General features: G+C 40.2%; 1 protein-coding gene across 3 annotated transcripts in view; it reads right to left on the reverse strand.

Annotated features, from left to right (window-relative positions):
• RGPD4 (RANBP2 like and GRIP domain containing 4) overlaps positions 1 to 25,598 on the reverse strand; it is a 53,365-nt gene extending 27,767 nt beyond the window's left edge. Inside the window, exons 1-17 of one of the 3 annotated variants that reach the window (XM_067703972.1) lie at positions 25,431 to 25,598; positions 20,627 to 20,694; positions 19,226 to 19,337; positions 18,568 to 18,720; positions 14,239 to 14,469; positions 13,757 to 13,902; positions 12,007 to 12,199; positions 8,071 to 8,158; positions 5,968 to 6,177; positions 4,792 to 4,973; positions 4,530 to 4,705; positions 4,248 to 4,371; positions 3,416 to 3,577; positions 3,010 to 3,147; positions 2,787 to 2,933; positions 1,549 to 1,728; positions 1,378 to 1,461 (exon numbers count right to left, since the gene is read on the reverse strand). In XM_067703972.1, coding sequence (XP_067560073.1) covers positions 1,378 to 1,461; positions 1,549 to 1,728; positions 2,787 to 2,933; positions 3,010 to 3,147; positions 3,416 to 3,577; positions 4,248 to 4,371; positions 4,530 to 4,705; positions 4,792 to 4,973; positions 5,968 to 6,177; positions 8,071 to 8,158; positions 12,007 to 12,199; positions 13,757 to 13,902; positions 14,239 to 14,469; positions 18,568 to 18,720; positions 19,226 to 19,337; positions 20,627 to 20,694; positions 25,431 to 25,502 — 2,466 coding nt within the window. In that variant the 5' untranslated portion in view covers positions 25,503 to 25,598. Of the gene's footprint in view, positions 1 to 1,377; positions 1,462 to 1,548; positions 1,729 to 2,786; positions 2,934 to 3,009; positions 3,148 to 3,415; positions 3,578 to 4,247; positions 4,372 to 4,529; positions 4,706 to 4,791; positions 4,974 to 5,967; positions 6,178 to 8,070; positions 8,159 to 12,006; positions 12,200 to 13,756; positions 13,903 to 14,238; positions 14,470 to 18,567; positions 18,721 to 19,225; positions 19,338 to 20,626; positions 20,695 to 24,910; positions 25,066 to 25,430 lie in introns of those variants that run through there. The other 2 variants (XM_067703974.1, XM_067703973.1) reach the window with 2 other exon arrangements.

A 25,598-nucleotide genomic window follows, 5' to 3' on the forward strand; every position in this document is an offset into this window, starting at 1 on the left:
CCCTAGTGGCACAGTGGTTAAGAATCCGCCTGCCGATGCGGGAGACATGGGTTCGATCCCTGGTCCAGGGAGATGCCACATGCCGTGGAGCAGCTAGGCCCGTGTGCCACAACTACTGAGCCTGTGCTCTAGAGCCCTTGAGCCACAATTATTGAAGCCCATGCGCCCTAGAGCTCACGCACTGCAACTACTGAGCCCATGTGCTGCAACTACTGAAGCCTGTGCACTCCGGGGCCTGTGTGCTGCGACTACTGAGACCGAGTGCTGCCACTACTGAAGCCGACACACCTAGAGCCCGTGCTCCGCAACAAAAGAAGCCACTGCGATGAGAAGCCCGTGTACCGCAACGAAGAGTAGCCCCTGCTCGCCACAACTAGAGAAAGCCCGCAGGCAGAAACGAAGACCCAACACAGCCAAAAATAAGTTTAAAAATTAAGACAAAAAAACTGTGCAAATTCACAAGTGCAAAAAATACAAATAGTATTAAGTCTCACAAATTGCTGACAGCACTGCAATAGTCACACACATACCAATACTTCCTTGCTGTAACTTTAGAAATATGAATGACTTAGTTCTTGTCAATGAGCGTGAAACAACTTACCTGTACTTCCAACTTCAAAGAAGTAAAGCTCCTTTGAGTGTTATGGTTAAGGTCATTTCCATAAAGTTAAAATAAAATCATGTTCACATAACTATTTCTTTACATAATTAAGTCAAATTCATATGAAATATTAAAAAGATAAAGAGGCCTTTTGAAGTTTAGACCACTTGTGAAGTCCTAGATATAAACTTAACATACACAACCACAGTCAGTCTGAGACAAACTCACACACCAAGGTATGAAGAGTATATTTCACTAGTTCAATTCAATCACCTGGGAACCTCCTCTATGCCAGAAACAAGGCTATGTTTTGGATAGAGGAGTCTCTACCTTTGAAAGATTCGTATCTAGTGGAGGACGCAGACACTTAAGTAGTTTCAAAAATATGCTAAGTGTAGCACTTCCCTGGTGGCGCAGTGGTTGAGAGTCTGCCTGCTGATGCAGGGGACGCGGGTTCGTGCCCCGGTCCGGGAAGATCCCACATGCCGCGGAGCGGCTGGGCCCGTGAGCCATGGCCGCTGAGCCTGCGTTTCCGGAGCCTGTGCTCCGCAATGGGAGAGGCCACAACAGTGAGAGGCCCGTGTACCGCAAAAAAAAAAAAAAAAAAAAAAAAAAAATATGCTAAGCGTCAAGATGAAAGCACGTAAAACACAGTATGATTCTACAGTCACATGGCAAAGGAACATTTTGAACAGTTTTAGAAATAAGTGAGAAAGTGGACAAGGAAGGCATCTAGGAATAAGAGAGGCACAGTTTAGAGAAATCAAGTGATTTACCTTAATGGCCTCTACTTGTTGGCAGATCATTTTCAATAAAGAATTTTGATCTTCTGCCCATGGAGGTGGTGTTTTGGGAGAATACTGAAAAAATAACAACAAAAAAGTACTTAAAACATTTAGAACAGAAATGTATTCCACAGTAGAGTGACTCATTTCTTCCCCACTTACCTTGTAACTTTTATTTGGTGATAGAGAGTATTTGGTGGGAGACGGTGTAGAATGTTTTATTTCTGAATCTGCATTTCGCAAAGAACCATTTCTATAAAGAGGCCCTCCTTCACTGAAGTCATCGAGCTCCTGCATGACTAAATTAAGCATCTCTTTTACAGATTCCAGGGGCACGGGCAACTAAAAACAAAAGGCATGAATCAATGGCTTTAGCCTGCAAAATTACCGAAGTAGAACTCTCTCTAAAATAAACACAGATTTTTTTTTCTTACTAATTTACGTTTTTCACTTTTATGTAACAAGCACATTATACTTTATGTAACAACAAACATGAAACTGCTGTGTAATCAAAGGCTTCCAACCCTCAAGTCCATGCTGTTTCTATCCCTCGTTAGCCACAGTAATGGCAGAGCAATGTTAACTGGGGAAGCTTTTCCACGTGAACAAAATTAAGTTACTGACGTTTACTGATTTTTTTTTTTTTTTCGGTACGCGGGCCTCTCACTGTTGTGGCCTCTCCCATTGTGGAGCACAGGTTCCGGACGCGCAGGCTCAGCAGCCATGGCTCAAGGGCCCAGCTGCTCTGCGGCATGTGGGATCTTCCCGGACCGGGGCACGAACCCGTGTCCCCTGCATTGGTAGGCGGACTCTCAACCACTGCGCCACCAGGGAAACCCTAACTGATTTTGAACATGAGGAGAAACACAGATGTTGGAATGCACCAAACATAAATCCTAATCCAAGAGCAGGAACACAAACTAATCAACAAAACAGGTGGAAGGTTGAATGTAGTTAAGGTTAATACCATCACAACAGCCTCAAACTGCTGACAGCTGGGAAAAGGTAGTTACATCAGATGGTCATGATGAGAGAAACGCTCTCAAGTAGTCGGTGACATGTTTAACTGTGAAGTCCGTGCAGAAACAGTCCTTAGGTGGCAATATTTGTTGATTTCATTGCCAAGATAACAAAAATAAATGCATACCTTGGAAACCTTTTCTAATTCCCTAACAAGCATTTTTTGTAAGAGTATAAACTTAAGTGCCCAAGTTTAAAAAAAACACACACACCCCACCCCCCCAAACCTAAGGCAAAATAATGCTAATTAAATATTTAAACACCCTCCATTTTCCGCATTAATAAGGCACCACTAAACATTTTTGAAATTACCAAAATATAAAACCAAGGCAAAAGTACTTATCAAAATAATAAGAAAGTACAAACAACCTGCAACTTACTTTCTTAACCACTGAGAGATCTGAATCACTGTCATCTAAAATCTTTATCAGGTAGTCTCTGGTCTTTCTCAGGTAATTTTTGCATTCTTCTTGTTCTTCAGAAGAAAGTGCATCATTTTCAATGTCTTCTGCTTTTCTGTGAAAAATCTATACACAGAGTGCTTTTATGAAACAATTATGTTTTAAAACAAAAACCTTTTAATTCAAGTACCACACAACTTACCAGTGCAAGATTCCAATAAGAAACGACATTATTAATAGATTCAAAAGCAGCCACAGCATCGTCTATATTTCCATTAACTGCATCCAATATAGCACATGTTATGTGTGCTTCCTCTTCATATTCACCCATTTCAGATGCCTAAACATATTAGATAACTTTTAGTCAAATTGCCTCTACCCAGAATATCAAACCCAAATGATTTCCCAAAGATTTTACACGATCTAATGAGATTAGCATCGCAGTACTCTCTTCTGCCATACTGTATTTGTGACAGCTAGTGGACTCAGAAAACAAGACTTCCATGAGATAGCCAAGCAACAAATTTAAGCAGTTTATACTCCCACTTCTTTGTTTATAAATTGGAAATCCACATTTCCAGTTAGTTCACAAAGGGATCCTCCATTACCTGAATGTCTGCACTATGAAAATGTTTAAACAGAGGGTCAATAGGTTCAGGGATACTGCTCTTCTTTTTAAGTATCTTCAACAATGGCAAAACCTTCTTCCAGTAATGAACACTTCTGCCTATGTATTCTCGTTGATCGTAAAAAGAATTAAGACCACTGCCCTAAAAAAATACAAAGTTAGAAGAGACACAAACGATCAGATCCAAAAATTCATTTATAGATGGTCTGAACAACTGGTTAAAATTTCAAATCAAGGCAAAATAGAATCTCAAAAGCCATATGCTCACCTTTCCAAATACTGGAATAACTAACCACTTTAATACCAGTGATCATTCTAGAACCAACTTTTACACACTTTCAATGACACTAACTAATCAGGCAGCCCACTTTATTTTTTTAAAGTTGCTATTTTTAGACAGCCGAAATCTGCCACTCTTATAGGTGCCACAGTTTGGTCAAAGGGCTAAACTAATCTAATCTTGCCACAGAACAGACCTCAACTACTTAGCAAGAGATAATGCCCTTACCTACAGAGTCTTGTGCCACCAAACACGTAAAAGAATCTTCAGGCTGGACAATATTTATCGTAAGGTAAATAAGTAATAATAACAATGACTAATACTTATGGAACATTTACTGTGCCAGGCACTGTTCTAAGCACTTATGTATTAACTAGACTAACCACTCTGTGGCAAGATTAAGAAAATACGTTTCACCTGACATAATATGAATAAGCTGTTTTTAAAACTGAAAGGCTTTCAATGTAAAATCTGTGATTTTAAAAAATGACAGTAATGTTCTTAAAAACTGCTTCCACTTCAGTGAACTCACCGTTTTCTGAAGGCACTTTGCCCAGTGCACAAGTAGAGCAGGCTGAAGGCCATGTTTTTCCTGGCCCCTTAGAGTGTTTATGTCATGCTGAACTAGAAGTCGCAATTTTGCTGAGGTTCCAGGTCTAAAAAAAGTTGTATTTAATAAAATTGATTTATAAACATGCAGTTCAACACTTACACGTATGTAAATCATCACATGATAATTAAAAATTAAAACTTCACATGAGAATTAAAGTCCCTAGGCAATAAGTCAAAGGAGTATTCTTATTTGACTACTTACATTGCTTTTCTGTGGATTAGATTACAAACTGCATCCCACCAAGATTTCTGTCTTTCTGTGCAAAGCTGTTTACACACAGGAAGTGGCAAGCACAGAGGCTGATAGAAGCTGTAGTGAGAATTACACTTCTCCTTTAATTGTAAGTGGCTGGTATATATTACTCCAAGTAGAAATACCTGTTTTTATTTAAAGAAAAATCAATTTAAGTAGAAAAAAATCAAACAATACTCATAATGTTTAAGTTGTTAAAATCTCTGCTTACTTCAAGATCTAAAATACATATTGATTCAGGTGCATTTGTTTCAAGTCTTGAGGTTTCCTGGGGCAAATGATGAAAAAGCTGTTTTAGCCATTTTCGAATCGCAGGTAAGGCAGGCAATGAACTCCACTGTAAGCCAAGCCAGGTGAGGTGCTGAAGACTACCATTATGTGCTCGAATGGCACCTGAAATACAAAAAAAAATTGGCTTGAGGTTTTGGAAATCTTTGCGTCCCATCAGTTTTGCCAACATAAACAACTGACTCATAATAAATGTACCTTAATTTTATAACTGCTTTTCTATATCAGAGCACAGGGGAAATCTATGATAAGCAAAGTCTTATGTTCTTATTAGAAGTATTCAAACTCCATCTAGGAACTTTAATAAAGACAGTTATAATGGAAAACGTTCTTTTGAAGTCCATCTAAGAAGAAAAAAGAGCCTCACTAGAACTCAATAGAACAAAATCTACTGACAGAGGTAAAATAAAGAATAGCCACCAGTAAGAAATCTTGAAACAACAGATTTTCCTTTCAGTGAAGAAATATTAAAACAATGGGATACCACTACATTAGTCCATTAGGATAATAAATAGATCTTTTCCTCTACAAGAAATTCAATACTAAGAAAGTTATGGGCTTCGGAAAGCATAAATAGGCACAAGTTTTCTTGTAATATGGCAATCTGCAAGAGACTTAAACACGCTCATCCACTTTATCCCAGTAATTCTGTTTTTAGGAATCTCTACGGGATAACTGAAATGGAGGCACTTTATAGTAAAGTTTTCATCAGCATTTTAATATAAGTGAAAAAACTGGAAACATCTTCAATACCCAACAATAAAAAGTGGCAAACAAATTATGGCTACTTCACTAAAAAGATCACATTGCCACTAAAAGTGATAGTTAGAGAGACAGGATGAGAAAGAATTCATGAGACTAATCATGTGTACAGTATAAACAACTATTTACAAGAAAAACATATGCCACCACTACAGCTACCCCAACCCCTCATACTACCCCAACCCTTCAAAAAACTTGCAAGGAATATAGGAAAATATTAAGTCATTATTTCTGGGTAATGAGATTATGGGCAATTTATTCCCCTTGTTGCTATTATTTGTCTCCTAGTATAAAAGGATTAAAATGCAAAATGTTTCCTTAGAAAGATACAACTTACCAACATCATATCGAGCCAAATCCTCAGGATCTGGTGCTCGTACATCAAGGTTTCCAATATCATCGCTACCAAGGAAAGATCTATCCTTAGGTGACTGACTAGAAAACAGAGCATCATATACAGCAGACTGCCCACTTTCATTGGCAAAGGATTCTACAACCTCTTTTAAAAAGTCTTGCTTGTCACGACTTAAGTTTAGCAGCATATGCCCTGAAAAACAAATTATTTCCATCATTTAAAAAATAGATTGTTTTTATTCATCTCTCTCAATAGTTTCATTCACATACCCTAAGGGGAAATAACATGACTATCTCAGACCCAGCCCTCCAGCCCAACAACCACAGCTGGACCCAAAAGGGTGCTGATGTGAAAAATGAATAGACTACAGTGTAACAGTATCTGTATCTACGTACTAGAATAAAAGGAAAGAAAAAAATGTGTGCGAAAAATACCAAAAGGATTTCCATTTTAGATGGAAAAGTGTGGGATTCAAGTGGCCACAGGAGAACAGGACCAAGCTCAAATTTTCTGACCTGATAAACCTAACTTCTAAACCTGGCTGGTCAGAATCATCCTTTAAAAAGCTTAAAAATTTTCTTTTTTTATTTCCAGGCCCCACTCCCAGAGATTCTGATTCCACAGATTTGGGGTGAAGAATCTATTTTAAAAAACGCTCCTTGGATGAAGTTCTAGGTCACATTACAACATGGATGCACCTTGAAAACACTATGCTAAGTGAAAGAAGACAGTTACCCAAAGACCACATTTTGTATGATTCAATTTATATGAACTGTCCAGAACAGAGAGATATAAAGAGGCAGAAAATTAGTGGTTGCCTAGGACGAGGGGGTCTGGAGGAATGAGGAGTGACTGCTAACGGGTACGAGGTTTCTTTATGAGGTGATGAAAATATCCTAAAATGAAAACTGCTTCTTAGAGAAACATTTCCCCATGGAGTCTTCAGTTCACTGCTTGATTCACTGCCTGCGTGAACACCTGCAAGTTTCTGCCTTAACAAAGCCAGATAGTCTGTAACAGACCTTTAGGATCCATCCCAAATAGTCAAAACTGGGAATAAATCTAAAAATTCCAAGAGCCTAACAGAATGTGAATATATACCTTCTATCTCTGTTACTATGATGTCAGTTCCTTAAGAGAGAGATCCAGAACTTTTTCATCTTTATATCCCCCATAGTAATGTCTTAAGCAACTGATGAGTAACTTATTCTTAGTTTAGGAAGTGCTTTAAAATATTCTGGATGGAGGGACTTCCCTGGTGGCGCAGTGGCTGAGAATCCGCCTGCCAACGCAGGGGACAAGGGTTCGATCCCAGGTCTGGGAAGATCCCACATGCCGCGGAGCAACTAAGCCTGTGTGCCACCACTACTGAAGCCCACGCGCTCTAGGGCCCGCATGCCACAACTACTGAGACGGTGCACTGCAACTCCTGAAGCCCATGCGCCTAGAGCCCATGCTCCGCAACAAGAGAAGCCACCGCAATGAGAAGCCCATGCACCACGACGAAGAGTAGCCCCCGCCTGCCACAACTAGAGAAAGCAAAAAATAAAATAAACATAAAAAAAATTTTTTTTTAAAAAAGGAAAAAAAGGGCTTCCCTGGTGGCGCAGTGGTTGAGAGTCCGCCTGCCGATGCAGGGGACGTGGGTTTGTGCCCCGGTCCAGGAAGATCCTACATGCTGCAGAGCGGCTAGGCCTGTGAGCCATGGCCACTGAGCCTGCGCTTCCGGAGCCTGTGCTCCGCAACAGGAGAGGCCACAACAGTGAGAGGCCCGTGTACCGCAAAAAAATAAATAAATAAATTTTAAAAAAATATTCTGGATGGAGGCTCTAGCAGCTAGATTAAGGGGGGGGAGGGGGGTAAGCAGTTTCTCTACCCGGGAGCAAACAATATTTGTTCCTTTTAAAGAATATACAATTTCTTATCATTCTTTCTGTATCTCGCTCCCTAATCCAATATGGCAAAGAGAAACAAATGATTATGACAAATTATCTCCTGGACAGAGAGAAGATACTATCATAAGATGTGCCCAAACAGAAATTTTCTTTTCTTTTTAAAATAAAATCAGTTAAACATTACTATTACCTGATTGGCTCAGACGATCACAGGCCATCATTTCCAGTAGATTTTGTCCAGCTTCTCCTTTTATAAATTTAATCTTTGGTCTTGGAACCTGATCATTTTAGAATCAAAAATCTTAATTTAGTGATACTCACATTTTTAATAGTAAGATGTTCCTTTCTATTACACTGTACTTTTTCGATAAAGAATGAGCAGTTAGCCAATGTTAAACAGAGTTGGAAATCTAACTGCAAAACACTCGGAACCAAGAAATTTAGATAATCTATAAAAGATGCCTACGAAGAGCACTTCTGAGAAATTACTTTCTACTAAAAGCACATTCAAGTTACAGCTGGGGAGTACTTGGTTAGAGACCTTTTCTACCCTGCATAAACAGAATGAGAGCAGTGGAAGAGATGACAGCTCTCCATGATCTGGCGCTGGGGGGCCCATACTTGGAAATGCCACACTGTGGACAGCACATTTCCAGAGAATAATCTGAGATACCACTGGGATAACTGGGACAACCAAGAGAGTAAAAGGGCTCCAAGCCATATCCTATGAAGAAGAGCTGGAACAATTATGAATAAACAGAATGGTGAAAAGACGACAGCTGCATTCAGATATTAGGAAAAGTATCTTGTAAAAGAAGGGCTAGACTTTTTAATAGCACTAAAAGGAAAAACCACCACCAATGGGTAGCAGCTTGAGAAATATTTTTACTCCATATAAGGAAGCACCAAGAACCAAATTATCCAAAAACGCAACAGGCTATCTTGAAAAGCAGCAGATGTCCATCACTGAAAATGTTCACTTCCAGAAAACGAACACTTACTGGAGATATCCTAAAACTTAACTATATGGATGGTGGGTGTCTAACTGCTGTTAAACCTCTAATGACTTTCTTAAATTGGTAGTGGGAGTATTTGATACAACCTCTGTGAGGCTAGAAATTTGGCAATAGCTCTAAAACTTATAAATGCATAGATACACTTTGATCCTGCCATTCTTCTCTCAAGAATTTATTCCACCCGCAAATTTTCACATGTGAAATGGCATAAATTACTCGTTGCAGAATTATTTTGAAGAAGCATAACAAAAAAGTAAAACCTGGTATCTTGGTTTTAGGGCACTGGTTTAAAGAAACCCAATCTATGGTACATCCATAGAATGAAATAACATGCAAACGTCAGAACAAATGAGGGTGCTGTACTCATGCTATGTTTTCTGGGCTGATATGGAAATATCACCAAGATATATTTCATGGAAATAAAGCAAAATAAATAGAATGTACAGAATTTCTTCTTTCTGTATTTTCTAAGAGTGTGTGTGCATAAAACATTTCTTGAAGAAGTCATAAGAAACGACATTAGTTCCTCCAGGGAAGAGAAGTAAATGACTAAGGAACAGACACAGGAAGGAGTTTTCACTGTATATTCTTACATGCCACTACAATATGAAACCATGTGAATATAACCACCTTTCCAAAGATAATTTTTCAAAATAAATATATTACTTATGAACCTAAAAACTTCTGATTTTGAATTTTAGAAACATTAGTTTGACCTATGCTTTTACCCAGAAGTTTTTTAAGCATGAAGCCAAACTTAGTCATCTATAGATAGATGTTGAAGACCACAGAAAATAAGAAACAAAATGTGACATAATTCTTTTTGCTTTCAAACTGACCTCAATTCATAACACTGGCACCTTTTCCAGAACTACTCAACCACTATCATTTGGGACTAGTAAATTAGTTATGAATGTACTCAGTCACATCATCTCAAATCAACATTTCCTCATCTTAATTAAAAGGTTTCAAAAGACGGAATTCCCTGGCAGTCCAGTGGTTAGGACTCGGCGCTTTCACTGCCGAGGACCCCAGTTCAATCCCTGGACAGGGAACCAAGATCCCGCAAGCTGCACAGTGCGGCCAAAAAAAGGTTTCAAGAGAGAATTTGCTTAACTAGCTGAAACACAGACACGCAGATCTTCAACTTAGGATGGGGTTATGCCCCAATAAACCCGTAAGTTGAAAATATCCTAAGTTGAAATGTATTTAATACACCTGACCTACCTTCAACGTGCTCAGAGCACTTACATCAGCCTACAGTCGGGCAAACTCATCTAACGCAAAAAGCCCATTTATTGTAAAGTGCTCAATATCTCATGTGATTGAATACTGTACTAAAAATGAAAAGCAGGACTGTTCCTGTCTGGGTACAGATGGCTGTAAGTCTTCATGGTTGTGTGACAGATGGGGGGTGCAGCCTGCTGCCACTGCCCAGCGTCACAGGAGAGTATGTACCACGTATCGCCAGCCCAGGAAAAGATCAACATTCAAAGTACAGTTTCTACTGAATGTGCAGCACTTTCACACCGTTGTAAAGTTGAAAATCTATAAGTCGGACAATCGTAAGTGGGGGACTACCTGGACTCACTAGAACTACAGCAGTCCCCTAAGCAAGGGTCTGAAAACCCTACCATTAAAAAAGTTAGCCTCACGCAATCAATTAAGAGGGAGATTTAGTTTTTACTATTTAAAAAGGTCAAAGTTTAATACAATAAACTAATGAATACAATAAAAAAGAAACAGACTCACAGATATATAAAACAAACTAGTGGTTACCAGTGGGGAGAGGGAAGGAGGGAGGGGCAAGGTATTGGTGGGGAGTTAAGAGGTGCAAACTATTATGTATAAAATAAGCTACAAGGATATACTGTACAACACAGGGAATACAGCCAATATTTTACAATAACTATAAATGGAGTATAATCTTTAAAAATGGTGACTCACTATATTATATACCTGTAACTTACTCAATACTGTACATCAACTATGCTTCAATTTTAAAAAGGCCAATGTTTAGGATGGTTGACTGTGTGTTAACTTAAAAATACACATTTTTTAAAAATTTAATACATTTTAGTTTCCATTAAAAATAAGAGAACTGTCAGCTACTTGAGGATTCTATAAAAATATTAATCATAAGTACCTTTTAGTGCTTATATAAATTAGCAAACTTCATTAACTTCACTAATTTTCACTAAAATATATTCCTTACGAACCAAAATGCTTCCACTGAGCACACCATAGCACTGTGGACCACATATCAACAGGTTTTTAAAAGATCTAGGTAATATGAACTAGAAGGAGGAACATTCTCTAAAAGTAATTCTATAGTGAACCCCTTTTTCTTTCTCTCAGGCAAAAGATTATTCTCCAAAGCTAACAATAATTTTTACAAGCTGGGCTTAATTCATTTTTTGGAAGACTGCTCATTTCTTTTCACTTCAGAATTACTAGAAGCTCACTAAAGAAAACATTAAAACTGCAAAAATGAATTAGGGAAGGGAAAAGAGCCAGCATCTCATCATCTAAAAATAATGGTTAATATTTTGGCGTATTTTCTTCATGTCATGTTCTATGTATAAAGAAGTTTCATGTTTCCAAAGATAAGTAAGTATACTGCTATACATTAAACATACTATTAATGTTGTATACATGTCACATACGCATGTTTTCAATTAACATGTTGAAATGCGGGTGGTAAACACATTCTTCGATCATAGCTTACGCAACCATACCCCAAAATTTACTTACTTAGTTTTCGTCCAAGTTATGCCTATCTTTTTGAATCAAGTTTTATCTATACTTGAGACTATTTCCATACTACAGGTTCCCAGAAATGGCAAAGTAAAAAGATCAAATTCTTCAAATTGATCTCCCAAAAAGCCATAGCAATGCCAACTGCCACCAGCAATGCATCAATGTACCTGTTTCACCAGCCTCACCAGTACTGCATAAATCTTGTTACTCTTCACCCATCAAAGTAACTATTTCATTTTAATTTTACATATTTACCCATATTTTCATTACGGACCAGGACACACCTCCATGTGAAATACAACAAAGTCTCACTGAAATGTCAACTGCATGCAAAACTGGGAGTGGATTACCTGAAAGGCTATGAGATAGCACAACGCAGCCAGCTCAGAGAGCGCTCGCCACTGCACGTCACTATGCTGACCCATCTTCAAAAGCAGAGAACCAGCATGCATGTAGAAATGTCCTCTCACTTCGAAGAAAGTAGCCGAGAGTTCATCATTTCCACCCACACAAGATTTCACAGACTGAAGAGCACTATCAAAACTGTAATATTAAAGTATTAAACACACATTAAACTACTGCATTGTAAATAATCAGTTTCATTATTTAATTCAAAATAAAATAAAACTATTTCAAGCTTCATCTTCCACATTCTAACTCTTAATAATCCATATTGTTTTATGAATTATAAATCATGTAGCGCTTATTGTTATTCCACACACTTCCTATACTTCAAGCTTAACCTCTAGAACGTCTTATTCCAAAACATCTTCTCCATCATATGGTTTTGTTATTTAATTCAAAGTTGAAATTTCTCAAATTAAACATGCCATTTTCAAATTATAATAACTAAAATATGTGCATTATCAATACCATAACTGCTCTTCTTACTATACACATAACTAGAGATAAATAAATTATATTTCTCACTATTATTTGTAATCTATGTATTAATGCTTTTGAATCCCCCCGCCCCACCCCCAGTCCCTGGTGCCAAAAGGGTTGGGGACCACTGCCCTAGAGGGTCTTAACACCCCTCCTAGGGATCCATGAAGTTAAAATTATTTTTTAGTACTACTAAAAAATTGTCTCTTTCTCCTTTATTTCCTCATGTAACCAAGTTTTTAAGTATATAACCACACCAAAATCAAAAAAACATAAAAACCTAAATATTTTCTAAAATGACCTAAAAGTTCAATTTAGTTTTTTTTGGATACTCCCTTACCCTACCCATGTTAAGACACTACGTACTTCCTCAAGAAAACTAACTCTACACTTCAGTGAAAAGAATTACTTTTCAGACAAATGGAGAGTGTAATAAACCAGGGAATGTCAAACTTTTCCTATAAAGGGCCACATACTAATGTGGCTTTGCAGGCACACCACCTCTGTCACAAGTGCTCAGCTCTACCACTGCAGTGTGTAAGCAGCCATAGATAACACATAACAACGAGCATGGCTGTGGCCAGGAAAACTTTATTCATACAATCAGGCTGTAAGCCTTGTTTGGCCCACAAGCTCTAGTCAACCCCTGCTCTAAACTAACACACAAATCCAAGTGATGTTTCTGTTCAGCGGAATTTATTTTAATCAAGTGGAGATACTGGTCCTCAAAATTAAAACGTGGAAAACAGAATAACCATGTATTATATTTTAGTTATCTTGTTGCTAAGCTAAAACATTGCTTTCTGAAATATCAGTCACGTTAACAGCTTATACTAGAATATCTGACAAGAAGTTTATTCTCTGATTTTCAATCAAGATTGTATCATTTTTTTTGAAACAAAATATGGAACAGCAGTTAGAACATTCATTTTCAGGCTCAACTCTTTACTAAGTATGCCAAAACTAAATATTTAAATATAATTTAATAAAGCCTAAGCAGTAATACAGTTCTCTAGAAATCAAAGTCACACAAAACCAATTACAATATCCCCACAAAAGAAGATTCCTTCTAAGTAGTTCATTACGTTAACTATTACCTCTGGATATATTACAGAAAAAATAATGCTATTAAGATGTTTAGACCAATGAACAGAATTACCACAAACAGAAAATCTGTAGCTGACACCGAAGTACTCTCTCCGTAGGTCAACATACCTCTCCAACAATTCCCTGCTCTCGTGCACATCTCTCGTGGACAGCGTGAGAAGCATAAGGTTAGCATAGGCTAGAAGTAAGTCCTGATTGGTTGCTCGCCAGTTACTTTTATCAGACTCCAAACACTGTGAAGATTCCAGATATTCCTATTTTGCAAAAAGAACTCCAAGTTACAAAACTTTATCATGTGTTACAAAACTGAGTGCTTTATGCCTACAAATTCCTTTGCCCATTCCTATGCTGTAAAACCATGTCGATTTTAAATCAGCCTATAAAAACACCAAAAAATATATAAACATATTTCTCATATTTATTTCTCCAATCCACCCATTATAAATTGAAATCATGGTAGCAAAAATCTCACTTCACAGCTGCTATACATAAACGTAAGAAATTTAGGTCTTGGAAGGCAGCGCTTAAATACAAAGGGATATATGGTAACTGTCCATCAAGAAGTGTGAGACCCAACAGTTTTTACCTACCTTAAGGGTCTGTACAACACAGGAATTCCACTCTAAACTTGAACGCAAGACTATGTTTCTCTCTGCCTGGTGGCAGTGGGCCACAGCATCCTTCAGTCTATTGTTTGAGCGATACAGCTCTACTAGTCGGATGTTCATGTGCACATCATCAGGTCTTGCATAAAGTTCTGACTGAATCAAGTCGAAAAGTTTATTCCATCCATCTTCACCTTTACAATCTAAAAGCTGTTCCTATTTTTAAAGAACCGTTAATTAGAGAAACATCTGTGCAACTTTAAACACATCATGGCTCCTATGAGCATCATCCCACTGTGTCTGGCTTTAGTAAATTCCCACTCTACCTACCTCATTAGCCCCTCAGAGTCACTTCCAGCCCAGAAGCTAAACCTCAAGAAATGTACGTGGGGAGAAACACCTGGGATGACACAGCAGCAGTGGCTGCCCATGCTCACCTCAGAGTGTGCCAGGACGACCGGCCTGCGTCCCTGCACACTCCGGTCACTACCAGACGCCTAGCCTCCCAGGAACCCTTGCACCAGGGTCCTCACCCTCAATGTGCTCTGCATCTCCCTAAGGCTGACTCATCTCTGCCCACTCTGCTCCCACTGTGGAGCTCCTACTGCTCTGCCATCTTCTCAAAGTCTTCACCTTCTGGCCTTTCTGAATGGAGTCCCATTCCAAGACAGCTGCCATCACTTCTCTGCTAGCCTACGCACAAGTAGAGGAGGTGGGGGTCTCCCAGCGTCACCACCACATCCCTGCTCCTAACTCTGTTTTCTAAAGGACTTGCTATCCGGCTACTCCTGCCAGTCCCCCCTCATTAGCAACTGGAATAGAACCGTCTTCCTTTATCCCTAACAACTGCCACTGTCAGTGGCAACTGAGAAGTGCAAAAGACACACAATGGCCTGGGCATTCTGCTCTTTAATGACCTCATCTCCAGTGCTCCACACTCCAGCCTCAGCCATCCATTTGGCCAAATCTGTATTTTGATCAAAGCGCTCAGACCACCACACCCTCTCATTTTCCCACCTCACAGGGGCTCACATACCCTCACTGCCACATCTCTTTGCCTCTACCACCTGAAAAGCTTTCAGTACACTGACATCACTAAGTTTTAATTTTCCATGAAATACACACATACACTTTCCTTCCATGTCAAGCTGAAATGCCACAGTCCCAACATCCACAATTACTCCTTACTTATAGATGCCTTCAATTAACTCTCTCCACCTTTCCTGGAGACCCCGCCACCTGCTTCCTCTGCGCCCATACATGAACAGATGAACAAGTGAGTGTAGGGCATTCGGGAATTTGGGAAATCACAAGCAAGCTAACTGATTTACTTTCATAATCTCAAACTGCCAAACTGGTAATGCCTAGAAAAAATAAAGCCCTATTTTACTTCTAATAAACTCACTTTCTCCATTCCCTGAAGAGTTCACTTCATATTCCTCTTTCCTCCAACTCTCACTTTCAACTTATGATCACACCTCATCCCCCGCAGAGAAAATGGAAGCCATCACCCCTAAGCTCCACTCGACCTTCCTGCACTCACCTCCCCACCCCGCCACCTCGCAGACCATGCTCGCCATTAGTGCCCTTTCTCCCTCACCAAGCTCTCTCCTCCTGGATCAGTTCCGTAACTTACACTTGGTGTGTCTATAACTGCAAAAAAGCCCTAGACTTCAATTATATGTTTAAAAATAAATAAGTAAAAAATCAACACCATTATGGATGCTTTTCAAAAATTCTACTCTCGGGACTTCCCTGGTGGCGCAGTAGTTAGGACTCCACGCTCCCAATGCAGGGGGCCCAGGTTTGATCCCTGGTCAGGGAACTAGATCCCACATGCATGCTGCAACTAAGAGTTCGCATGTCACAACTAAGGAGCCGGCGAGCTGCAACTAAAGGAGCCTGCCAGCCACAACTAAGGAGCCCATAAGCCGCAACTAAGACCCGGTGCAACCAAATAAGCAAATAAATAAGTATTAAAAAACAAAAATTCTGCTCCCATACCCAAGAGAAAATGCCCTCTCATTAATAATATTGAGTAGTTTTGTTCATTAAAGAAATGTCAAAAAGCTATTTACTGTAAGTCAGCCTTAAATTTTAGGAGAAATAGAATTACTTTGCTAGATAGCTACAAATCTCATGGATTTCTATCCAAAAGATGGGGGGGGAATCTGACATAAGATTTAGTTTTAGACAACACTGTCTTTAAAGAGTCATTAAAGGGAATCAGGATGCTTTAGAAACATTTAACTTTGGTTATACTGCAAGAAAAATAATCCCCTCCCATTTATACATGGTCCATAATGTCACAATGGAATGGATTGTCATGGCCAATAAGGAAATTATGTTTGAGGCATAAAACAAAGATAATAAGGTAAAGAAATCTACACACTGAAACCTAACATTTTAGATTAATTTTGTTTGTTTGTTTTTGCAGCATGCGGGCCTCTCACTGTTGGGGCCTCTGCTGTTGCGGAGCACAGGCTCAGCGGCCATGGCTCACAGGCCTAGTCACTCCGCGGCATGTGGGATCTTCCTGGACTGGGGCACGAACCCGTGTCCCCTGCATCGGCAGACGGACTCTCAACCACTGCGCCACCAGGGAAGCCCCTAGATTAATATTTAAAATCCAGGTGCTTATCACAGGGAGAAAAACTTAATGTTACTAGTATTTATCTCTAGGGGTTTTTAAAACACTTTTGATTTAAAAATCTGTGCACAATTGCTCATACCAGGTTTGTAATCGCTAAACATTGGAAACAACCGAAATTTCCCTCAAAAGTAAATGGTTAAACTGTGGAACACACCCATATGACAAAATACTACTCAGCAATAAAAGGAAGGAACCAACTACTGACTGATACACACAACCTGAATGGGTCTCAAGGGCACTGTACAGAATGAAAAAAGCCAACCTCAAAAGGTCACCCGATGCCTGATTCTATTTATACAACATTTTTAAATTACAAAATTATAAAGACAGAGAACAAATTCACAGTTGGCAGAAGTTAAGGACGATGGGAAGGAGAGGTGGATGTGACCACAGAAGGGCAAGCATGAAAGACGCCCTGTAGTGATGGGGCAGTTCTGTCTCTTGACTGCAGTGCTGGTTAAGCAAATTTACACACATGATGAGATGAACAAGAACTGAACACACACTGCACCAACGCCAAAATCCTGGTGTGATATTGTATTATAGTTACATTAAGAGGTAACCACTGGGGAGAGCTGGATGAAGTAAACTCAGGACCTCTCTGCACAATCTTTACAACTCCCTGAGAAAAATCTATAATTATTTCAAAATAAAAAAGTTAAAAAAATTCTATCGGAAACATGTATAAGTCGGGATGGAGGGGGTCCTGTTAAAAACAATGTACACTGGGACTTCCCTGGCGGTCCAGTGGTTAGGACTCAGCACTCTCACTGCCAGGGCCCAGGGTTCGATCCCTAGTCGGGGAACTAAGATCCTACAAGCCACCCAATATATTGGTTACAACCCAACATACACTTAAAATTCTGTTTGCCTAGTATATTTGGAAAGACTTTCTCCAGAAGAGTCACTCAGTGAACTATATTTTACTCAGTAAAGAAAAGCAAGCAGAATGAGTTAATATATTAGCAACAAGTTTCTATCATTTTTAGAAATTACCTATAATATGCTAGAGAAACTGTCTTTTAACTTTTGCTTGAAAACCTCACTATCCCATAACACAGTCCTTTCCAAATTTAGATAACAGTTCTTTAAAAACCTTATAACTCTGAACTGCCACCCTATGGGTAATTTTCACCCAATGAAGCAAAAATTTCATATCAGATAGAAGTCAGTATAATTTCAGCTCCACCATCTAGCTAACAAACCGTAAAATCCCTAAAACATTAATCATTCCAAAGGGTAAATGAGATGCCATGTGTGAAGCAAACTCGTACCTAATGAAAAAGCATATTGTGATAATGTATGTACTGTGAAATGGCTTCCACAGTAAGTTAACGTCCATTACCTCACCCAGCTACAAATTACTTTCTCTTGCGATGAAAACTTTTAAGACCCCCTCTCAGCAACTTTCAAATGCACAGTGCAGTACTGTTCCCTATAGTCACAAGCTGTACTTCACATCCCCAGAACTTATTTATCTTATAACTGAAGGTTTGTACCCCTGTGACCCCCTTCACCCATTTCCCACACTCCCCATCCCCACACACACCGGTTTAAAGGTTACTACTGAAATCATTTAAACTCCAAATATTAGAAATAGCTGTGTCTTAAGTTTTCCCCAACTGCTTTTATTATATGCTTTCTTTTGCTTAATTTTTTACCTTTAGTTTATAAATTGCAGGACTTCCTGGAAAAAGTTTAGCTGCTCTTTCAACCCAGTATTTAGCTCTTCCATCACTAACATCATTTTTACAGAGCAATTCTGCAATCTTCAACACAAGATCTTTTTGTGTTGGGTTTAATTCCACTGAACGCTGATATCAAAAAAGAATTAAGAAATTAGTAGGATTCCTAAAGTCCATACACTCATACACAAGAATTAAAAATTTATCAAGTGACTCTATTAAAACTCTATTTCTAAATGACAGCATGTTATTTCAAGGCTATTAAAGTGTCTGCAAGTTTTCTGAAGATGAATTTAAAAAAATTATCTTTTTATTTGGTAAACGCAAAAAAGAAAAGGAAGAGAGGGAGGGAACCACACACATAAGAACAGCATTTCTGATCATGGTAAACTTGAAATTTATAGGTGTTAATCTTCTTTTACAATCGCTAATCTCTTAATGATAAAATACAGCATTCTTTGGGCTAAGAACTTCAAAATCTGTTTCAAGCTGTTTCACTTAATAGTACGATGATACCAGTGCTTGTTTTCAAGACATCCATAAAATATATGTGAATTATTTATTACATAAATTAACCTGGGCATTATGTGTGTTTGGCTATGCGAAGGCTATGCTTTAATCTTATATAGTTTACCTTGTAACATTCAACTGCTTTCTCTATGTTTTCCTCCACTTCGTAAAGAAGGCCGAGAAATCTGTGAGCTTTGGGATCCCTTTCTTGTACGTTAATGTATGTAGATATATATCTGTTTAAAAATAACAATAATATAAAAACAATCTTTAAATTATCACATTTAGAACTGCATTTAACTGCTGAGAGAATATCTTAAGCCCAGCAACCACTAAACTAATTTATATTGTTATTCTAATTCTTGACTACCATTATTTAAAGTAGAATATGCAGATAACTGAAAAGCATCCACAGATAGAAATAATACTTAAACACAAACACATGTACAAAGTTGACAACATACTCATTTTACCATTAAATGGTACATTTACCAATTTTTTTTTTCTAGTGTTACCCATTCTTAAGAAATGAACATATAAATTACCTTTTTTCTATTATTACACTTTGGGAATAGCACTAAGTTTTGCACAGACATTAGAAAGTGATTACAATAAATCTTTAAACTATCATAATGCAAAACACTAAAGAGCAACAATTTCCAAATAACAACTAAGAGAACGTATTCACCTTTTAAACAAGAAAATAACATCTAACGGGACTGTACCCAGCTAAAACAGCACAGAAGAAAAATCACTCACTACACCACCAAATGCCGGTGACTTCCATTCTCTAACTCAAGTGACAACTAAAAATAAGCATATTCTAGGTCCAGTGAATGTTATCACAGGAGATATTAGACCAAAGATCAACACTGGAGGAAAAAGTGTCATATTAATAAGGAAGAGGGTGAACAGGCCCAATGCTGCCAGTTAAATAAAGGCGCTAACACTTTCCTTATCAGAATTTTCATCTTCCCGTCAATGCCTTTAATAGCCTGCCTCCCTCAGAATTTCCAGCTTTAAGTCACTATAAATCAGGAAATCAGACCACCAAGCTTCTTGGCTCTATGGTGAGACAAAGCCTCCCAGGATCACCTATCCAGTCAACTAAAGATCTTTTACACAAGCTATTCTCCTGCCCAGGAATTAGTTTAATTTTGTATTCATTGCCATTTTTTTCCAGCTGATAAAAGTAGCAGATATCTAACCAGGAAGAAATTAAGATATAGGCATGGTTCTCTTTTATTCTAACCCAGAACAATCTTTAGCGAAAATTTAATGCCAAACGATTTCTTGCCCTGGGTGTAAATAAGCAGCAGACATGCAGAAAGTATCATTCTAGACTCAACCTGCAGATGGAATCCAGACTAGTTCTTATCACCAATCTGAGTGATGAATCCCTTATTTCCAGGACATACTTAGGAAGAACTGCTAAAAAAACGTGTATTTATCCATGTCAAAGAAGAACATGAAGTTAAAGCACCGGTTTTAGAAAATTAAGGCATGTTTACAGTTTGGTACTTACTTTTTAGCAAGATCATATTCTTTAGCTTCGTAATACAGCTTTGCAAAATAGAATCCTTTCATTGACTTCTAAAAAAAATTGAGAACTCTTTTATTTATCATATTTTGAATTCTGCATATTTTTCACAAGAGCTAAAATCTGTCCTAGCAAGGTTAATATTAATATATTTGATTTTTGTTCACTTAAAAGATTAAAAAAAAAACTGCCTGTAGAAATGCACATGTTCTAAAAGTCCTGAGTCCATGTTTTCTAATTTTCATGAAACAAAAAAATTAATTTAAGAACATCAAGACAAGATGACATCAGAAATTAAGAATTTATATCAGCAAGAAACCTTAGAAACCGTGTGGTGCCCCTCTCACTTTACAGATAAGTAAACAGACAGAAGCCCACTTTTCTAGGGGAGGAGAGGTATACGACAGACTTCACTTCTCCTGCCGTGTGTAAGCCTTTATGGGGAGAGTACCAAAGTACTTCAGACCCATTAAGGCACTGGGGATTCCCTGGTCCAGTTACTGACCGCTCCACAGATCATTATTCTACACTCAAGGAGCTAAAGAGGCAGAAATAAAAATTGAACTCTTCTGGTAATAATCCAAGTCCACACCCTGGCTCTTTTATTTCTATAAGCTCCAAAGTCCAGCCTGCTGAGACACACCAGATGATGTTACACACATGTGACAGAAGTACACAGCCATCAAGCATCTTATTTTTGAAAGCTACATAAGGACACAAAAACAAAAATCAACATATACTAAGTGAAAAAGCAGCCTACAAAGCAATGTTTTCTTTTATTGATTTTATTCCTAAATATACAGGTGTTAGATTTGTTTGCTGTGCCTGCTATTCACCAGGCACCATTCTGGGCACTGGGGAATGGGCAGGAAATTAAGTCTCTGTCTTCATGCACAAAGGCTGCAGTTCAGGAAGGGTGACAAGCACAGAGGCAGGAGAGAGTGCTATTTTACAGTATTTCACCAATTATGTACAGTGCCCTGCATCTTCACAAGGCTACAATCAGATTCAGCCCGTGAAGCACAGGCACCCTAACGCTGTGCCTGTCCAACTGGCAAAGCCCCAGGAGTCGGTCCTAAGTCCTCTTCCCTCTCAGAGCATCTCATCTGGGATACATAATCCATCTCACCCATGACTACGCTGACTCTCAAATGTGTATCTCTGGCTCTCAGCTCTCCTGAGCTCTACACTTATGTGTAAAATATCAAGACCTGTCAGTTCTACCTTCTGTGTTACCTCAATCCATCCATTTTTCTGCATCTCTACTGCTACTACCGAAGTACAAGCCTGCTATGATCTCTCTCTGGGACTATCAAAACGACTGATTCCTTCCTGTTTCCCTCCCAAAATTAATTCGCCAAAACATAAGACAAACCACACTGTGCCTTTCTTTAAAATTTAAAATCCTTTTACGGCTTTCATTACATTTTGAAGATACCCATATTTCTCATCAAAGACTAGCATGACGTGGCACCTGCCCAGCTCTACAACTTTACTTCATCTGCCCCTTGCATACTATGGTCTAGCCTGTGACTAAAACCAGAATGCATCGCTCCAACTGGGGCAGCCGTGGGGAGTCTCACTGCTTAATTTAAACAAAGGCAACTGTAGGTATTGATGTGATGTGATTTCTGCCCAGTACATTCAATGTCAGGGTAAAGAAATTCAATGAAGGTAGTAAATAAACGGCAGAGTAACTATGAGTCTCTTAAGGTAGTCAGATGCCTTATCATCTAATTAGAGATTTACGAATTAACGACCAAGATTCTCACTAACCTAGTCAAACAACAGCTAAGGGGCAATGACTTGAAAGGATCGACTGACAAGGAGGACCATGTTAAGCACGACTCACGTCTGGCACATAAACAGATATGAAAAGTAGAGTGAGTGGAAAGCCCTCAGTGCCACTCACCTCCCTCCCCTCTACACCTTGGGGAGGCAGAGCTGGGTCCAGTACACCTGCCAAAAGCATAACACAAGTATATCCATCACATTAAAAGTGCAAAAGAAATAAACCACAAGATCATCTCAAATGCCACCAGAAGAAAAAAGCATGTGACAATATCCAACACTCGGGCTTCCCTGGTGGCACAGTGGATAAGAATCCACCTGCCAACGCAGGGGACACAGGTTTGAGCCCTGGTCCGGGAAGATCCCACATGCCGCAGAGCAAATAGGCCCGTGCGCCACAACTGCTGAGCCTGCGCTCTAGAGCCCGCGAGCCACAACTACTGAGCCCGCGTGCCTAGAGCCCGCGCTCCGCAACAAGAGAAGCCACCGCAATGAGAAGCCCACATACCGCAACAAAGAGTAGCCCCCGCTCGCTGCAACTACAGAAAGCCCGCACGCAACAACGAAGACCCAATGCAGCCAAAAATAAATAAATTAATTTTTTTTAAAAAAGGAATACATCGTAGGAAATTAAACCAACCAAAAAAATAGAGCAATTATTATTTACTCTAGGAAAAATAAAACTACACAATAAAGGTGACTTGAATGCAAAAATATTTACCTTACCGTAATTATATAAACACTAGATATTCACTTAACTAAAATTTACAAGAACAGAACTGAAAAAAGGAGGGGAAAAGTAAATACATCTGTGGACCGGTCTGGAGGAGAGGTGAAAGCCAGCAGAAAGTGTCTAAAATGAGGAAAAGGAGATAAAGAAATAAAAGTACAGTCGACCCTTGAACAAAGCAAGGGTTAGGGGCACTGACCCTCTACCCAGTTCAAGATCCACATATACATACAGTCGGCCCTCTGTATACACACTCGGTTCCTCCATACCCAAGTTTCCACATCCTAAGATTCAACCAACCGTGGATCGCATAGTACTCTAGCACATATTTATTGAAAATAAACCCACATTTAAGTGGACCTGTGCTGTTCAAACCCGTGTTGTTCAAGGGTCAACTGTACATATGTATGTTATTCAGAAGTATGAAATACAGATGTTAAGGGTAGAACAAACACCTAAGAGCTGTCAAGTTGCCTCTAAGGAGCAGGAAATCAGGGGTGTGGAATAAAAAGCCAACTAGACAGAAAACTAGGAAAACTAAATAGAAGCCATCTGGAAAAAAAATTGAAGAAACGTTAAGTGACATTTTCAACAAGAACAAAAACAGATGTAAAGGAGTAGAAAATGGCAGAACAAAAGATGAGGTGAACAAACGAAAGCACACTGGAAGCCTGGGAAGATGGGAGACTATGGACCCATCACAGCACCTAGAACTTGGACATCCTAGAAAGCCTGGTCTGTTCACACATGGCCAGTCTCTGCCAAACTGGGTACCAAGTAGATACCAATCTCTTCCTACTCTTCACAGCTGCTGTCTCTGCTCACTCCACCATCTCCCTCCCAACCTGTCCACAGCACCCTGTTTTGTCATTTCACTGAGACCCAAGTTTACAGAATTACTGTCACATGTTCCAAAGTTACGCACTTGCTAGTCAATATTCCACTGAAGGCCCCAGGTTCTAAAATCAATGATTTCTCCTTGTCTGAAGAAAAACATCTGCTCAAAACACTCTTTATAAATGTAAAAGAGGTGAGAGTAATAACCAACCCGTAAAGTTTTGTCCCCACCCTTATTCATTTGACAGAAAAGTTCCTTAGTTCAGAGAACATTCTAACTCCTGTCTAGACAGTGGTTCTTACTCTTTTGAGACCCAGGGTCCCCACTTAGAATTTCATAAAAGCTCTCAACTTGCTTTAGAAAAAAAAGGTACACCGTTTTCAGGGGTACAGAAACGTTCAGTGAGGTTCCGGCTCAGGCTCTGGTACATTTGCATTCATGAGTACGCCAGCAGTTGGGAATTACAGTCTGCATGTAAGCACCTGGTCCCCTCCTCCGGAGGGATGGGCTGTCCGCCACTCCACTGGCCCTAAGAGAAACTAAGCCACACCCACTGCCAATCCCGCCGAGCCACCTGTGTCCCCAGGACAAGTAGCTTTCATCTCTCCAGGTCTCAACATCCACAGGGTCGTCGGCAGTAACACCACACACACCTAGAACGTGGCTAAAGACACAATTACGGTGCCATTATATTCCTGACTGTCGCTCGGTTTTCGGCTTTTAACTTCCTCATGCATCTTTATTCGCTTAGGCCCCTGCCCAGAACACCTTGAACGACCGTCCCTCTAACAGCCACATCCGAGGGCTCACCAAACGCGCCGAGCACTGCCCTCAATGTTTAACGAAGACCCTCCTAAAGCTCCTGTCGGTACCCTAACGCCGCCCTACTGCTGAAGTAAGCTACACTGACCTCAAACCCCACAGCGTGTGCGGGGCAGAGCTGCATTCGACCCCGGACAGCGACCAGGGATCCGACCAGCGACTGGCGGATCCACGGTGCACCCAGCTCGCTATCTGCCTCCAAGGAGGAAAAGTACCCCGAGAGGCGTCGCCGGAAGGCCACAAAATCTGCCCCGGACACAAGGCCCGGGAGGAAATGCAGACCCCACCAGGGCTCCGCTGAAAAACAAAATGCCGGTAAAAGCAGCTGTGAGGAGCGGCGGGGTGTGAGGGGCGGCAGGGCGGCCGGGCCTCGGCGCGGAGCCCGGGCCGTGGGCGCAGCGGGGCCGCCTCCCTGGCCGCCCGGGCGCCGGGGACGAAGAGGAGAGGAAGTGGAGGAGAAAAAAAAGAAGGAGAAGGAAGAGAAAGCGCCAACGCCGCCGCCCGCCCCGCCGCCTCCCCGCCCCCCGGCCGCCGGCCGCGCCTCAGCGCGAACCATGGCGCCGCCGCCCACGGGCCCGCCTGGAGGCCGCGCGCCCCGGCCCGCTCACCTCCCGGAGAGACGGGGCGGAGCCCTGCACCGAGGCGATATACCGCTCCACGTCGGCCTTGTTGCGCCTCATAGCGCCGCCGACCAGGGTTCGCGCGCGGGACGCCAGCGCCTAGGCCGCAGCGGCTGCGGTCTCGGGAGCGCGGCGCCCAAAGATCCGTGACGCAGC

The sequence above is a fragment of the Pseudorca crassidens genome, chromosome 14, assembly GCF_039906515.1.
Source record: "Pseudorca crassidens isolate mPseCra1 chromosome 14, mPseCra1.hap1, whole genome shotgun sequence".
NCBI lineage: Eukaryota > Metazoa > Chordata > Mammalia > Artiodactyla > Delphinidae > Pseudorca > Pseudorca crassidens.